Source organism: Heterodontus francisci, chromosome 4 (assembly GCF_036365525.1).
Source record: "Heterodontus francisci isolate sHetFra1 chromosome 4, sHetFra1.hap1, whole genome shotgun sequence".
NCBI classification, from domain to species: domain Eukaryota; kingdom Metazoa; phylum Chordata; class Chondrichthyes; order Heterodontiformes; family Heterodontidae; genus Heterodontus; species Heterodontus francisci.
The window spans coordinates 108,068,159-108,085,188 of record NC_090374.1 but is presented as its reverse complement, the minus strand read 5'-3'; the positions used below and the strand labels follow the sequence as shown (position 1 = coordinate 108,085,188).

The window sequence follows — 17,030 nt, the reverse complement described above, 5'->3', positions numbered from 1 at the left end:
TCCATTGCCTTCCTGCCCATCTTTCCTCTCCTGTGCCCTCCTGATGCCCAGGGTTTTGCCCTTCCTCTGAAGGGTGCTGTTCCTCATCGCCATGGGGCCAAAAATCTGACAGTCATGCTTCCATCGCCATCTGGAGCCTTCCTTCTGGGTGGGTGGTGCCCAAATGTCCTTGGCAGCCTTGCCCCCTGCTCTTCTGCCTTTGCGTGCCAGGGATTGCTGACCCTGTTCAAAGCCTGGGTGCTGAGTGCCCACTCCCCTTGCCACCTGTGCAGTGCCAAGTGCACCCTCTTACCAAGTGTCCACTCTCCCTTTCCCCCGCTGACTGTCTTATGGGGCTGGGGTGATGCCCTGGGGCAGTCATGACTGGCTTCCCATTCTGTACCCGCCTGCCTTCAGCTGGTCATTTTGATGATCTGTGTACCTGGAACTGAATTAGAGCTAGGCCATTCAGGAGTGAAATCAAAAAGCAATTTTTCACACAAAAGGTAATGGAAATGTGGGATTCTCTTCCCGAAAAGGCTGCGTATGCTGGGTCAGTTAAAAGTTTGAAGACTGAGATTGACAGATTTTTACTAGGTAAGGGTACCAAGGGATATGGCTCCAAGGTGGATAAATGGAGTTGAGGTACAGATCAGCCATGGTCGAATTGAATGGTGGAACAGGCTTGAGGGGCTGAATAGCCTACTCTTGTTCATATGAGTTCATCTAGCTAGTTTCTGTCCAGCTCCCGATGATGACCGACTACTTGGCTGTGATATACCTGTTGCCAAATAATCGGCCTACACTCACTGTGAAGCCTTGGGCATGCGGAATGTCCACCTGACCTGTGAAGTCAGATCCCAATATGAAGCCTATGTTGTTAAGGGAGGAAGGAACAAAATTGGTAACAAAATGAGGCAGAAGAAATAGGGGAAAACAAAATAGCTACAAAATGAGAAAGAAAATAAAGAGGTTCAGATAAAACATTTATGTTAAGTTTGTGTGTGGAAAGATAACAGTTCTGTTTTTTCTTGTGAACACAGATTACAATTTTTGATGCAGACTCAGAAGAACAGCAGGACATTGACTTGGCAATATTAACTGCTCTCCTCAAAGGTAGACAGTCCCATGTTAAATAATGATAGCTTCCTTTACAGGAATCTTACTTCATTTCAGAATATTTTAAAATAATTACTTTTTGTTTCTAAAGGTACAAATACTTCTGCATCAGATCAGCTAAGTTTGGCACTGGCATGGGACAGAGTGGACATTGCTAAGAAAAACATTTTGGTTTATGGACAACATTGGAAGGTATTCAATATTTTAATAATATATTCAGTATTAAAATCTGAAAGACATTTCTGATAATCAGTATTTCACAAAAGCCCTGTGCTCTGAAATTTGGCTCCTTGTCGTAAAAGACAGAAATGTTGCATGAGAGCAGGGGGGAGTGTTGAATGGCAAGCAACCGGAAGCTTGGAGTCATGCTTTCGGACTGAGCGGAGGTGTTCAGCAAAGCAGACACTCAGTCTGCGTTTGGCCTCCCCAATGTAGAGGAGACCGCGAGCAGCGAGTACTGTATACTAAATTGAAAGAAGTACAAATAAATCGCTGCTTCACCTTTTTTTAAAATTTATTCATGCCCTTGAGAAGGTGGTGGTGAGCTGCCTTCTTGAACCGCTGCAGTCCATTTGGGGTAGGTATACCCACAGTGCTGTTAGGAAGGGAGTTCCAGGATTTTAACCCAGCGACAGTGAAGGAACGGCGATATAGTTCCAAGTCAGGATGGTGTGTGACTTGGAGGGGAACGTGCAGGTGGTGGTGTCCCCATATATTTGCTGCCCTTGTCCTTCTAGTTGGTAGAGGTCGCGGGTTTGGAAGGTGCTGGCTAAGGAGCCTTGGTGCATTGCTGCAGTGCATCTTGTAGATGGTACACACTGCTGCCACTGTGCGTCGGTGGTGGAGGGAGTGAATGTTTGTAGATGGGGTGCCAATCAAGCGGGCTGCTTTGTCCTGGATGGTGTCGAGCTTCTTGAGTTTTGTTGGAGCTGCAACCATTCAGGCAAGTGGAGAGTATTCCATCACACTCCTGACTTGTGCCTTGTAGATGGTGGACAGGCTTTGGGGAGTCAGGGGGTGAGTTACTCGCCGCAGGATTCCCAGCCTCTGACCTGCTCTTGTAGCCACGGTATTTATATGGCTACTCCAGTTCAGTTTCTGGTCAATGGTAGCCCCTAGGTTGTTGATAGTAGGGGATTCAGCAATCATAATGCCGTTGAATGTCAAGGGGAGATGGTTAGATTTTCTCTTGTTAGAGATGGTCATTGCCTGGCACTTGTGTGGCGCGAATGTTACTTGCCACTTATCAACCCAAGCCTGGATATTGTCCAGGTCTTGCTGCATTTTTACACGGACGGCTTCAGTATCTGAGGAGTCACGAATGGTGCTGAACATTGTGCAATCATCAGCGAACATCCTCACTTCTGACCTTATGATTGAAGGAAGGTCATTGATGAAGCAGCTGAAGATGGTTGGGCCTAGGAAACTACCCTGAGGAACTCCTGCAGTGATGTCCTGGAGCTCAGATGATTGACCTCCAACAACTACAACCATCTTCCTTTGCGCTAGGCATGACTCCAGCTAGCGGAGGGTTTTCCCTGATTCCCATTGACCTCAGTTTTGCTCGGGCTCCTTGATGTCATACTCGGTCAAATGCTGCCTTGATGTCAAGGAAAGGAGTGTTTGGGGCCTTGGATAGTGAGGAGAGAGGAGGTAAAAGGGCAGGTATTACACTTCCTGCATTTGCCTGTGAAGGTGCCATGGGAAGGGAACGGGGTGGTGGGGGTAATGGAGGAGTGGACCAAGGTGTCGTGGAGGGAACGATCCCTTTGGAATGCTGCCGGGGGAGGGGAGGGGAAGATGTGTTTGTTGGTGGCATCACACTGGAGTTGGCGGAAATGGTGGAGGATGATCCTCTGGATGTGGAGGCTGGTGAGGTGGAAAGTGAAGACAAGGGGAACCCTGTCGCGGTTCTGGGAGGGCGGGGATGGCGTGAGAGCAGAAGTGCAGGAAATAGGCCGGACATGGTTGAAGGCCCTGTCAACCACTGTGGGAGGGAATCCTCGGTTCAGGAAAAAGGAAGACATATCAGAGGCGCTTTTGTGGAAGGTTGCATCAACGAAAGCTCGAGGAGCAGCACCTGATCTTTCGATTAGGCACTGTCCAGCCTTGCGGACTGAAGATTGAGTTCAATAACTTCAGAGCATGACAGGCTTTTTTTAATATTTTATTTTTTAACCATGTGCCTGCTTTTCATGCAGTCAGAGATGCTCATTATTAACACTCTCTCTGGAATAATGCTGTGTCTTTCACCACAAGCATTAACACACGCTTTGCCTTTACCCCAGGATAGCTTTGTTATTTAATCTCCTTCTGCCCTATCAAACACCTTCCCCTTTGTTCTCTCTCCCACTCCCCCTCCCCTTCACTTGCTTAAAACCTAATCCTTGACAGAAATCTTTGCATCCTCATTGGCTACAGGTGAGGTCCCAGAGGACTGGAGAATAGCCAATGTTGTGCCTTTGTTTAAGAATGGTGGCAAGGATAATCCAGGAAATTATAGGCCGGTGAGCCTTACGTCAGTGGTAGAGAAACTATTAGAGATGATTATTCGGGACAGGATTTACTCACATTTGGAGACAAACGAACTTATTAGTGAGAGACAGCATGGTTTTGTGAAGGGGAGGTCGTGTCTTACTAATTTGATTGAGTTTTTTGAGGAAGTGACGAAGATGATTGATGAAGGAAGGGCAGTGGATGTTATCTATATGGACTTTAATAAAGCCTTTGACAAGGTCCCGCATGGCAGACTGGTACAAAAGGTGAAGTCACACGGGATCAGAGGTGAGCTGGCAAGATGGATACAGAACTGGCTCGGTCATAGAAGACAGAGGGTATCAGTGGATGGGTGTTTTTCTGAATGGAGGGATGTGACTAGTGGTGTTCCGCAGGGATCAGTGCTGGGACCTTTGCTGTTTGTAGTATATATAAATGATTTGGAGGAAAATGTAGCTGGTCTGATTAGTAAGTTTGCGGACGACACAAAGGTTGGTGGAGTTGCGGATAGTGATGAGGATTGTCAGAGGATACAGCAGGATATAGATCGGTTGGAGACTTGGGCGGAGAAATGGCAGATGGAGTTTAATCCGGACAAATGTGAGGTAATGCATCTTGGAAGGTCTAATGCAGGTGGGAGGTATACAGTAAATGGCAGAACCCTTAGGAGTATTGACAGGCAGAGAGATCTGGGCGTACAGGTCCACAGGTCACTGAAAGTGGCAACGCAGGTGGATAAGGTAGTCAAGAAGGCATACGGCATAATAATATAAAAACAAAATACTGCGGATGCTGGAAATCTGAAATAAAAACAAGAAATGCTGGAACCACTCAGCAGGTCTGACAGCATCTGTGGAAAGAGAAGCAGAGTTAATGTTTCGGGTCAGTGACCCTTCTTCGGAACTGACAAATATTAGAAAAGTCACAGGTTATAAGCAAGTGAGGTGGGGGTGGGGCAAGAGATAACAAAGGAGATCTAGATTGGACCAGGCCACATAGCTGACCAAAAGGTCACGGAGCAAAGGCAAACAATATGTTAATGATGTGTTGAAAGACAAAGCATTAGTACAGATTAGCTGTTAATACACTGAATATTGAACAGCAGCAAGTGCAAACCTGAAAAAAAACAGTGGGTAAGCAAACTGAACAAACTAAGATGAAATGAAAAAAATGCAAAAAAAAAATTGTAAAAAATGTAAAAAAGAATGTAAAAAAAAAAGAGAAAGAAAAAAATAACTAAAAATGAAAGTAAAATGGGGGGCTGTCATGCTCTGAAATTATTGAACTCAATGTTCAGTCCGGCAGGCTGTAGTGTGCCTAATCGGTAGATGAGATGCTGTTCCTCGAGCTTGCGTTGATATTCACTGGAACACTGCAGCAATCCCAGGACAGAGATGTGAGCATGAGAGCAGGGGGGAGTGTTGAAATGTTGGCATGCTTGCCTTCATCGGTCGGGGCATAGAGTATAAAAATTGGCAAGTCATGTTGCAGCTGTACAGATCCTTAGTTAGGCCACACTTAGAATATTGCGTGCAATTCTGGTCGCCACACTACCAGAAGGACGTGGAGGCTTTGGAGAGGGTACAGAGGAGGTTTACCAGGATGTTGCCTGGTCTGGAGGGCATTAGCTATGAGGAAAGGTTGGAAAAACTCAGATTGTTTTCACTGGAACGACGGAGGTGAAGAGGCGACATGATAGAGGTTTACAAAGTTATGAGCGGCATGGACAGAGTGGATAGTCAGAAGCTTTTTCCCAGGGTGGAAGAGTCAGTTACTAGGGGACATAGGTTTAAGGTGCGAGGGGCAAAGCTTAGAGGGGATGTGCGAGGCAAGTTTTTTACACAGAGGGTGGTGAGTGCCTGGAACTTGCTGCCAGGGGAGATGGTGGAAGCAGATACGATAGTGACGTTTAAGAGACATCTTGACAAATACATGAATAGGAAGGGAATAGAGGGATACGGTCCCCAGAAGTGCAGAAGGTGTTAGTTTAGGCAGGCATCAAGATCGGCGCAGGCTTGGAGGGACGAATGGCCTGTTCCTGTGCTGCACTGTTCTTTGTTCTTTGTTTTCTAACCTTTGCCAGTTCTGATGAAAGGTCACAGACCTGAAACGTTAACTTTGCTTCTTTCTCCACAGATGCTGCCTGACCTGCTGAGTATTTCCAGCACCTTTTGTTTTGTTTCAGATTTCCCGGATCTGCAGTATTTTGCTTTTATGTTAAACCAAGGCCTGACTACCTCTTCGGGTGGGCATTGAAAATTCCATGCACTTTGCGAAGAATAGGGAATTGTCCTGGCAATCTTCCTCCTGTGACCAGTGTCGCCAACAGCAGATTAACTGGTCAAACACCTTATTATGGGATCTTGCTGTGTGCAAAAACTGCATTCTCCTACATAACAACAGTAACAGTAATTCAGCAATTATTCATTATCTGTGAAGTGCTTTGGGACATCCTAAGTGCTGATATGATGTTTATAAGTAGGTGATAGCAGAAAACATGGGTAACATTTGATATAGAATTCCCTTGACATACCTTTTATGAATACCAGGTTGACAGTATATTTAAAAGAAAAGACTCCAAGGACACAATTAGTGCAACATTCCAATCAAAGTAGCACACCTGCAAATTCTAAAATAACCAATTTTCTGTAAAAAGCATTCAATGGTAAGAAAATGTCTTGATACTGCAGTCTCCTGAGTACAGCCTGTACTATGCTAATTGCCCAGCTCTCAGTCTTTGCGGAAGTCTATAACATACAGGCAAAAATCACACCATGGATCAGTGATTTTTGATTATGTATCTCTGAGGTCATACTTGCACAATGAGTACCTTCTGGGAGAAATCTGAACAGCTAGTATGTACAGTCGATAGTACCTGTTTTTTTTCCAAAAAAAACCTTTTGCTGTGTTTATTGATTTCATCCTTCTGCGCAGAAAGGAAAGTTCAGCTTTTGCAGCCTATTACTTTTAGCTCTGATGTGAGAAACCTCTTTGAGGACATCACTAACAGCAGCTGGTGATTTCAGCCAAGATCTTTGAAGTGTTCTTTCCTCTCCTCCCTCCACTCCTGAGAGGGACGATTAACTACCTAACTGATTAACGTTTATTCCTCGACAACCTACGTTGTGAAAATCAAAAGGACTTACAAAGTTATGGGGATCCCTGAAGTAACTGTGAGTTCCTTTTTATTTACCCACCATTTCCTCTTCCTCTACTGAAAGTGCTGACTGTGGCTGGATATGCTTCCACAGGTGCCAAGAATCCCTATTCATATCGAGCTAAATTTTCATCTGTTTGCCATTTGTAGCAAAAAGGTAGAGGTGGGTACAAAATTGTGTCTACCTTTTCACTAAAAATATTGAGCAAAGGAGAATATGCCTTCTTGATAGTGAGTATGAAAAAGCTATGTGACTGTGAAAGGTATCCCAGCCAAACCTAATTCTTTCATCACCTGATGGCCATAGAGTACACTTTTCAGCAGGAACCACTGAATAATACAGAATGGAAGGATAAAGTTGTAAAAAGTAAATGTGTGGGTTAAGGTACGGTGGAGCAGAGCATGCCTCTGGCCAACTTAAAGGCTGCAGACCCTGTCCCAAGTTATGGGGGTACAGTCATTTACATGGTTATGGGTGGACTGCGACACCTGTAAAGGCATTTCAGAGGCCAACACCCCAATCTGCCAGTGGATGTCAGAATGGCTCAATGACTCCAGTAGAGGAACCTATCCCAGGTCTAAGAGAGCTGTTTCCTTTTTACTCTTTAGCTCCTAAGGGAGCCAATATGCCTTTTTACTAGCCTGGGTAACGTTTGGAGCCTTTCCAAGGACCTTAATGGTACTCAAGCCAGATCTCAGCTGTAGAACTTCAAAAGGACAGAGACAAGTTGGTGGAGTCAGCAGACAGGTGGCAGATGAAGGTCAATGCAGAGAAATGTGAAGTGATTCATTTTGGTAGGAAGAACATGGAGAGACAATAACGAATAAAGGGCACAATTCTAAAGTGGGTGCAGGAGCAGAGGGACCTAGGTGTATATGTGCATAAGTCATTGAAGGTGGCAGGACAGGTTGAGAGAAAGGTTAATAAAGCATGCAGTATCCTGGGCTTTATTAATAGGGGCATAGAGTACAAGAGCAAGGAAGTTATATTGAACTTGTATAAGACACTAGTTCGGCCTCAGGTGGTTCTGGGCACCGCACTTTAGGAAAGACTTGAAGGCGTTGGAGAGAGTACAGAAAAGATTCATGAGAATGGTTCCAGGGATGAGGAATTTCAGTTATGAAGATAGATTGGACAAGTGAAGACTGTTTTCCTTGGAGAAGAGAAGGCTGAGAGGTGACTTGATAGAGGTATTCAAAAACATGAGGGGTCTGGACAGAGTAGATAGAGAGAAACTGTTCCCACTCATGAAAGGATGGAGAACAAAAGGGCACAGATTTAAAGTATTTGGTAAGAGAAGCAAAAGTGACATGAGGAAAAACTTTTTCACGCAGCGAGTGGTTAAGTTCTGGAATGCGCTGCCTGAGAATGTGGTGGAGGTAGTTTCAATTGAAGCATTCAAAAGGGAATTAGACAGTTATATGAAAAGGAACAATGTGCAGGGTTATGGGGAGGAGGCGGGGAATGGAACTGAGGGAATTGCTCTTTTGGAGAGCCGATCCGGCCACAATGGGCTGAACACCCTCCTTCTGCACTGTAACGATTCTGCGATTCTGTGATTCAATAGCTCCAATGAGGTCTTATAACTTAGTTATAAGTGTATAATGGGTGCCATTCCTTGGGAAGCCAGGGAATTTCCCCAGACATACTGCAGCTTCCAAATACTGGAATTTCCTACAGTCCCCAATGGGCAGTGAGACAGAAAAGACCCAAGAAGGTAAGTTTAGAATTATTTTTCTGGGGCTAGAGGAGCAGGAGTGCTCCTCTGGGTTCCACAAGTATACTGTGGGCCATAATCAGTCACCTGTTGCCCCTCCCTCACTCCCACCCTTGGTTCTATCTGCTTGCTGGCTGGTTTGACCTCCTGACTGACCCAGAGTCGGTAACCTGCTTGGGCAATGTGGCTTGCTTGTGGCATGGCAATGAGGTCTGGCCCCCAAAATGGCTCAGGCTTCCCGCTGGCAGGAATAGGTGGATGTTCTGCCCATGACTGGCCTGTTTCATACCTGGAGTAAAATCTACTCCGATGTGGTAACTCAGTATGCATTACAAAAGTACTACTGAGGACAATAGCTTTCCGATTACAACCACCACCAGTTGAAACCGAGGAGAGGGCAAACAAAGCCTGTGAATATTGGAAACTTTGAACAAGAACAAAAGTACTGAAAGGCTTAGCAGATTGATCAGATGCTTAAGAGGAGAGGTTAGCATTTCAGGAAGGACCTAATTTTCCATTTCACATCCTGATTAACCTGCTCTGCCTTTTGGAATCTTCACTTTGCCTGCTAACATAATTGACAAACATATAAAGCACATCGTACTTTACATACTAATTATTGTGTCCATATTTGAGCTGTATGATAGCTTTGCTTTGATAAAGCAAGTCAATGGTTTTAATTGGAAACCTTTCAAGTGTAATTCAGGGATTTGGGGTTGTAATGAGAGATTCAACTCTTGCAACATGTTTTATTTGATTGTGTTGTAGGTGGGGTCCCTCGAGCAGGCCATGCTTGATGCTCTGGTAATGGATCGGGTGAACTTTGTGAAACTACTGATCGAGAATGGTGTGAGCATGCATCGCTTTCTCACCATCTCCAGGCTCGAGGAACTCTACAATACGGTCAGCACACCATTTATTTACTTAGAATTCATACGTACATGTTACCAAAAAGATTTACTTGCACAGCATAGCCACAGCAGAAGGCTGGTATAGGTACCAGGGGCCGATGTGCACACATGGCTGCCCCAGCCAGATTCTTCTGCACATGGCTCGTTCAAAGCAATTCTCAGTCTTTAAATAAGTATTTTAAAAACTACCCAATTCAATGGTTCTCAAACTCTTGCCTCCCTCTATATTGGGATTGGTAAATCTGTAAAAAAAATTAATTCTTACTCCTCCTACACCTCTGTTCTTTTTCTTTTTCTTCTCTATTCATGCATTTCTCACTTTCCATATTTATTTCTCATCTCCTTCACTTTTGTTTCCTCTTCTCCTGCATTTCTCTTCTCTTTCTTTTTTACTTTCTCTTTTTCTCCTCTTTCTTAATCTTTCCTCATCCTTGCCTCTTCAACAGTTACCTTTTTGCTGTACTTCCTACAGGCAGGGGGAAGGTACGAAAGCTGGATGGGCTGCCTAGTCAGCTAGGGAACAGAACTTCAAAACAGAAGTCACAAGGAGCAGGCTGGTCCTGCTGCATATTTGTCAGGTTTGGAAATTTGAAACAAAATCAAAAAATGCTTGAAACGCTCAGCAGGTCAGGCAACATCTGTGCAGAAAGGAACAAAATAAAAATCAGGTGTAACACTTCATTTGAACTGTGGTTATACCTGAAACACACTGATCGTTTTTATTTCTTCAGAGATGCTGCCTGATGTGCTGAGGTGTTTCGGAATGTAGCCTGCCTCTGTGTGCTTTGTGTTGAGGTTTGGCTCTCATTCACATTACTAGTGTCCGTGGGGGTTGGGATTCCTTCCCCATACTCCACAAAGTCCAGGTTTAAAGTCCAGTTGTGGCAGTGGGGTTGGGGAGGGGGGTGGGGGGGAGGAATTCCGATCCCACATATATACAAGTTGCAAGAAATCTCTACATGCACATCTTATAAGGGATCTACACAACTCCTACCGCTGTGTCACATACTGTATGACATCACTTTCTGCAGTGATGATGCACACTCACTATTTACATATTCCATTAAAGCAATCTCACAACAGTATGCACGACAACCACTGTGCACCAATGGTGGAAGAGCTGGATATTGAGTCTAGTGGCAGCAGCGCTGATCAGATAATTTGGTCAGTCCTGGTTAGTGTCTAGCTTCTGGAGTGTTGTGGCTGCACCCATCCTTGTGAGTGTGAGTATTCCATCACACTCCTCACTTGAGCCTTGCAGATGCTGGAGCAGCTTTGATCCCTGGACTGTGCTGACGTGATAGTTAATCTTTAATATTATTTTTTATTTGCATCTTCATTGAAAATGTACTGACTTATCAATGATTCATTCCATAGAAACAAGGTCCAACTAATCTCCTGTTGCATCACTTGGTTCGAGACATGAAACAGGTAAAGTTGATTTCAGGGAGAAAAAATTACTGTGCAGTGCAAGCAGTGTTGTGAAACTCTGTCGATAAACTGCTGCCAGACCGATTCTCAATTCTGTAAAGATCTAAGATTCAAGTTTGGATGACATGGTTATATGTGCTTAAGGAAAGTGGTCATCCTTAGTGGTTAGCATTTTCATTCAGGAGTGGCCTTCGTTTCTCCTTTATTGTGAGACAACTCGTTATGTGTAATGATAGGAGCATAGGAACACGAGTAGGCCACTCAGCTCCTTGAACCTGTTCCGCTATTCTATTAGATTATGGCTGAACTGTATTTTAACTGCATCTACCTGGCTTGGTTTGTTGATCCTTAATATGTTTAGTTTAGTTTAGAGATACAGCACTGAAACAGGCCCTTTGGCCCACCGAGTCTGTGCCGACCATCAACCACCCATTTATACTAATCCTACACTAATCCCATATTCCTACCACATCCCCACCTGTCCCTATATTTCCCTACCACCTACCTATTTTAGGGGCAATTTATAATGGCCAATTTACCTACCAACCTGCAAGTCTTTTGGCTTGTGGGAGGAAACTGGAGCACCCGGAGAAAACCCACGCAGACACAGGGAGAACTTGCAAACTCCACACAGGCAGTACCCGGAATTGAACCCGGGTCGCTGGAGCTGTGAGGCTGCGGTGCTAACCACTGCGCCGCTGTGCTATCCTTAGCTAATGAAAATCTCTCAATCTCACTTTTGGAATTTTCAATTAATTGAGCCTCAACAACTTTTTGGGGAATGAGTTTCAGATTTTCATTATCCTTTGTGTGAAGAAGTGCCTTCTGACATCAACTCTGAACAGCCTAGCTCTAATTCTGTCCTTCTGGACTTCTCATCAGTGGAAATAGTTTCTCTCCATCTACCATATCAAATCCTTTAATTGTCTTCTGTAACTTGGTTAGGTAACATGGTCAGTGTGCAGTGTGTGGAGATGGTTTTAGATTTTCCACATTACACTATAGAACTTTTTGATGGTTGTTATTTCAGGTTTCTTTCATCCTGATTTTCCCTTCCTTTGCAAATGTGATCATTTGGATGTGTGAAAAATGGATCACATTCATATTCATCTGTAAACATTTGCTTTTGCTCTGAATAACTGAAACATATCTATTTTGTTTCCATGATAAGAGGGTAAACATATGCACTTTTTTGGATTAATTGTCAATTGTGGATGAAAGGCTTGGTGCCCTTTGCAAAGTAAATCAAGTTATTTTAATGGAAGTTTTGCAAAGTGAAAAAGAATTTCTCCGCTGCAATCTGTACCAAAAATGAAGATTCTAAAGCACTATGAGGGGGAAGAAAGATTTGAAAGGCAGAATTAAATAGGTATAAAAGCAAAATACTGCAGATGCTGGAAATCTGAAATAAAAACAAGAAATGCTGGAAATAATCAGCAGGTCTAGCAGCATCTGTGGAGCGAGAAGCAGAGTTAACGTTTCAGGTCAGTGACTCTTCATCAGAACTGACAAATATTAGAAATGTAAAAGGTTTTAAGCAAGTAAAGTGGGGGTGGGGCAAGAGATAACAAAAGAGAAGGTGTTGATAGGACAAGGTCACAGAGAATAACTGACCAGAAGGTCATGGAGCAAAGGCAAACAATATGTTAATGGTGTGGTGAAAGACAAAGCATTGGTACAGAGAGGGTGTCAATTGACTGTAAAATGAACAGCCCTGGCTCCAAGCACAAACATACAAAAACAGTGGGTAGGCAGAGTAGAAACAAACTAAAATAAAATAAACAAATAAAAAGAAAAAATAACTAGGGGCGGCACAGTGGCGCAGTGGTTAGCACTGCAGCCTCACAGCTCCAGCGACCCGGGTTTGGTTCTGCGCACTGCCTGTGCGGAATTTGCAAGTTCTCCCTGTGACTGCGTGGGTTTCCGCCGGGTGCTCTGATTTCCTCCTACAGCCAAAGACTTGCCGGTTGATAGGTAAATTGGCCATTGTAAATTGCCCCTAGTGTAGGCAGGTGGTAGGAAAATGGTGGGGACGTGGTAGGGGACATCGGATTAATGTAGGATTGGTATAAATGGGTGGTTGATGGTCGACACAGACTCGGTGGGCCGAAGGGCCTGTTTCAGTGCTGTATCGCTCTGTGACTCTAGCTAAAAATAAAATGGGGGTCCTGTCATGCTCTGAAATTATTGAACTCAATGTTCAGTCCTGCAGGATGTAGCATTCCTACAGTATGTAAATGAGATGCTGTTCCTCGAGCTTGCGTTGATGTTCGCTGGAACACTGCAGCAATCCCAGGACAGAGATGTGAGTGGTGGGGGGGTGTTGTTGAAATGGCGAGCAACCGGAAGCTCAGGGTCATGCTTACGGACTGAGTGGAGGTATTATGCAAAGCAGTCACTCAATCTGCATTTGTTCTCCCCAATGTAGAGGAGATCACATTGTGAGCAGCGAATACAGTATACTAAATTGAAGGCCCTGTCAACCACAGTGAGGGGGAATCCTCAGTTGAGGAAAAAAGAAGACATATCAGAAGCACTGTCGTGGAAGGTAGCATCATCAGAGCAGATGCGACAGAGAAACTGTGAGAATGAAATGGAGTCCTTACAGGTGGCAGGGTGTGAAGAAGTGTAGTTGAGGTAGCTGTGGGAATCTGTGGTCTTTTAATTAATATTAGTAGACAGCCTATCCCCAAAGATGGAGACAGAGAAGTCGAGGAAGGGAAGGGAAGTGTTGGAGATGGACCATGTAGAAGTGAGAGAAGGGTGGAAATTAGAAGCAAAGTTGAAAAAGTTTTCCAGTTCAGGGCGGGAACAGGAAGCGGCACCGATACAGTCATTAATGTACCTGAAAAAGAGTTGGGGAAGGGGGCCTGAGTAGGACTGGAACAAGGAATGTTCAACATATCCCACAAAAAGACACTAGGACCCATGCGGGTACCCATAGCAACACCGTTGACTTGAAGGAAGTGAGTGGAGTTGAAGGAGAAGTTATTCAATGTGAGAACAAGTTCAGCCAGGCGGAGGAGGGTAGTGGTGGATGGGGACTGGTTGGGCCTCTGTTCAAGGATGTAGCGGAGAGCCCTCAAACCGTCCTGGTGGGGAATTGAGGTAGAGAGATTGGACGTCCAAATAGGTAATCTGGCTGGCACCAGCAGTGTTATTCCTGCTTAAGAACATAAGAACATATATATTAGGAGCAGTTATAGGCCATTCAGCCCTTCAAACTTGCTTTGCCATTCAATAAGATCACGGCTGATCTCCACCTCAGCTAGACCTATTCCACTATCCCCATATCCTTTTATTCCCTTTATATCCAAAAATGTATCGATCTCTCACTAGAATATACTCAATGACTGATCATCCACAACTTCTTGGGGCAGAGAATTCCAAAAGCTCACAACCCTTTTGCACGAAGACATTTCTCCTCATCTCAATCCTAAATGGCTGACTCCTTATTCTGTGACTGAGACCCCTATTTTGAGATTCCACAGTCAAAGAAAGCATCCTCCCAGCATCTACCCTGTCAAACCCCTTAAGAATATTGTACATTTTAATGAGATCACCATTCATTCTTCTAAACTCTAGGGAATATAGACATTTTCTACACAATCTCTCCTTGTAGGACAATACCCTCATCCCAGGAATCCGTCTGGTAAACCTTTGTTGCATACTCTCTCAGGAAAGTACATCCTTCCTTAGGTAAGGAGACTAAAATTGTACACAGTTCTCTAGGTGTGATCTCACCAAGACCCTTGACAGTTTCAGTAAGACCTCTTTACTGCTATATTCCAACTTCCTTGCAATAAAGGCGAACATACCAATTGCCTTCCTAATTTCTTGCTGTACATTCATGTTAACTTTCTGTGATTCTGTGATTCAGGACACCCAGATCCCTCGGAATACCAACATTTCCCAGTCTCTCACCATCTAAAAATATTCCGTTTTTTAAATTTTTCCTCCCAAAGTGGATAACACCGCAATTCTCCACATTATATTCCATCTGCCAAGTTTTTGCCGACTCACTTAACCTGTATAAATTGTTTTGCAGCTTCTTGCATCCTCCTCACATTTACTTTCCCACCCAACTTTGCGTTGTCAGAAAACTTGAATACATCATACTTGCTCCCATCGGCTAAGTCATCACAGAATCATAGAATTGTTACAGGGCAGAAGGAGGCCACTGGGCTCATCTGCCTGCACCGGCTCTCCGAATGAGCAATTCACGTAATACTGTTCCCCCACCTTCTCCCTATAACCCTGCACATTCTTCCTTTTCAGATAACAGTCTTTCATTCCCTTTTGAATGCCTCGATTGAACCTGCCTGCACCACACTCTCAGGCAATGCCTTCCAGACCTCAACAATTCGCTGCGTGAAAAGTTTTTCCTCATGTCACTTTTGCTTCTTTTGCCAATTACTTTAAATCTGTGCCCTCTTGTTCTCGATCCTTTCATGCGTGGGAACTGTTTCTCCCTATCTACGCTGTCCAAACCCCGCATTATTTTGAATACCTCTATCAAATCTCCTCTCAGCCTTCTCTTCTCCAAGGAAAACAGTCCTAACTTCTCCAATGTATCTTCATAACTGAAGTTCTTCATCCCTGGAATTATTCTCGTGAATCTTTTCTGCACTCTCTCCAATGCCTTCACATCTTTGCTAAAGTGCTATTCCCAGAACTGGACGCAATACTCCAGCTGAGGCCGAACTAGTGTCTTATACAAGTTCAACATAATCTCCTTGCTCTTGTACTCTATGCCCCTATTAATAAAGCCTCGGATACAGTATACTTTATTAACTGCGCTCTCAACCTGTTCTGCCACCTTCAATGACTTATGCACATGTATACCCAGATCCCTCTGTTCTGCACCTCCTTTAAAGTTGTACCCTTTAATTTATATTCTGTCTCCATGTTCTTCCTACCAAAATGAATCACTTCCCATTGCTCCACATTGAACCTCATCTGCCACTTGTCTACCCATTCCACCAACTTGTCTATGTCCTTTTGAATTTCTACACTATCCTCCTCACAGTTCACAATGCTTCCACGTTTTGTATCTTCAGTAAATTTTGAAATTGTGCATGGTAAACCAAGGTCTGGATCATTAATATACATCAGGAAGAGGAATGGTCCCAACATTGACCCTGGGAAACTCCACTACAAACCTTTCTCTAGCCCGAACATTGATGTCGATTGTAAACAGCTGAGGCCCAATCACTAATCCTTGCGGTACCCTACTAGCTACAGCCTGCTAACCCGAAAATGATCCATTTATTTAGGCTCTCTGTTTTCTGTCCTTTAAGCAATTCTCAATCCAAGCTAATATATCACCCCCAATCTCATGAGCCTTAATTTTGTGTAATAACCTCTTGTATAGTTGTACTACTTTCCAGTGGAGCTTTTATTCCTTGCGGAAATGCCATAAACTTTGTGAATCATGGATTAATTCTTTAAATGCTTGCCATTGCCTATCAATTGTTAAATCTTTTAATCTAGTTGCTCAATCTACTTTAACCAACTCATCCCTCAAACTTATGTAGTTTGCTTTGTTCAGATTTAAGACCCAAGTTTCAAACTTAACTAAATCATTCTCATACTCAATATAAAATGGTATCATATTGTGATCACTCTTCCTAAGAGGCTCCTTTACTACAAGGTTATTAATTAATCCCTTCTCATTGTACGATACTAAATCCAAAGTAGCATCTTTGCTGGTTGCTTCCTTGACATACTGATCAAGAAAGCTATCTTGAATGCCTTCTATGAACTTGTCCTCCACATTATTACAACAAATTGATTTGCCCAGTCCATATGAAAATTAAAGTACCCCATTATTTCTGTATTACCCCAGTTACTTGCATCTCAAATTTCCTGATTTATATTCTTCCCTACACTGCAACTGTTGTTGAGGTGCCTGTAAACGACAGCAACAATGTTTTCTGCTCCTTGTTGTTTCTTAACTTCACCCAAACTGATACTAAGGGCTGAATTTTATGAGCCCTCTGACATCGGTGATCATGCTGGGGGGGCCCGGAAAATTCTTACGGGAGAGTCCCGCAACGACCACCGATGCCAAGGAGGCCCCGCCGTATTTTACTGGCGGCGGCGACGCCTCGGTGCGGCCCCGGCGGGACCTTCATCTTAATATGCAAATGAGATTAGAATGAAAGAATAATTACCCACCCGATAGCGATGGCCATCCCACACAGTACACTGGCTGGC

The 17,030-nt window shown here is 44.0% G+C and overlaps 1 protein-coding gene across 1 annotated transcript in view; it reads left to right on the top strand.

The window, feature by feature from the left end:
* LOC137369180 (transient receptor potential cation channel subfamily M member 6-like) overlaps positions 1–17,030 on the top strand; it is a 201,362-nt gene that overhangs the window by 51,972 nt on the left and 132,360 nt on the right. The window contains 4 exon segments of the mRNA XM_068029967.1: positions 1,023–1,095; positions 1,190–1,290; positions 9,238–9,372; positions 10,758–10,811. Coding sequence (XP_067886068.1) covers positions 1,023–1,095; positions 1,190–1,290; positions 9,238–9,372; positions 10,758–10,811 — 363 coding nt within the window.